The 636-nt window shown below is 25.0% G+C and overlaps 1 protein-coding gene across 1 annotated transcript in view; it reads left to right on the top strand.

The window, feature by feature from the left end:
* PRELSG_9902600 (surface-associated interspersed protein (SURFIN)) overlaps window positions 1-603 on the top strand; it is a gene marked incomplete at both ends in the record, with an annotated part of 2,805 nt that extends 2,202 nt beyond the window's left edge. The window contains one exon of the mRNA XM_028677501.1: window positions 9-603. Within this exon, the coding sequence (XP_028531326.1) occupies window positions 9-603 (595 nt within the window). The remainder of the gene's footprint in view (window positions 1-8) is intronic.
* Between the last annotated feature and the right edge of the window lie 33 nt (window positions 604-636).

Here is a 636-nt window from a genome sequence, read left to right as displayed (position 1 = left end):
ATAAATAGAGAAAAAATAAGAATGGATATAGAGAAGAAAGATACAGAATCTAAGGGTTCAAGCAGAAATAAATTGATATCAAGATTAAGGATAGAAATATATATGATGGTATTAGACGAATGCAAAAAAGAGGAATGGATAAGGAACAAAAAAGGATTTCTAAAAACATGCATAGAAGAATTAAAATTACAGGATAATTCAAATGAAAAAGAACTTTTAGAAATGGAAAAAGAGATAATAAAAAACATTACATTAAAAAAAAAAACAGAGGAATTAGAGAAATTTAAAAAAGAAAAATATTTTATTGAATTGAAGCAAGAATGGATGAATAATGAAAAGAAATGTATGGAAGAAGTAAATGAAGAAAACTTATTAAGAGTTGAAGAAGAAAGAATTGAAAATCCCATGTTACAAAAGCAAAAGATTATATGGAAGAAACATTGGGAAGAAATGCGTGAGAAGTTAAAGAATGAAAATAAAGATGAATCCTTTGTAAAGTTGATGGACAAGTACAATAAAGAAGTCATTAGAAAAGAAGCAGATGAAATTGATGTAGTAGAAAAAAATATAAAAGAAGATGAAATTGAAAAAAGAAAAGAAAAAGTAAAATATTCACAAGAAGAGAAAAAAGAGGAA

The sequence above is a fragment of the Plasmodium relictum genome, assembly GCF_900005765.1.
Source record: "Plasmodium relictum strain SGS1 genome assembly, contig: PRELSG_99_v1_27, whole genome shotgun sequence".
Lineage (NCBI taxonomy): Eukaryota > Apicomplexa > Aconoidasida > Haemosporida > Plasmodiidae > Plasmodium > Plasmodium relictum.
The sequence above is the reverse complement of the archived record's forward strand: the minus strand, read 5'-3'. Positions and strand labels throughout refer to the sequence as shown.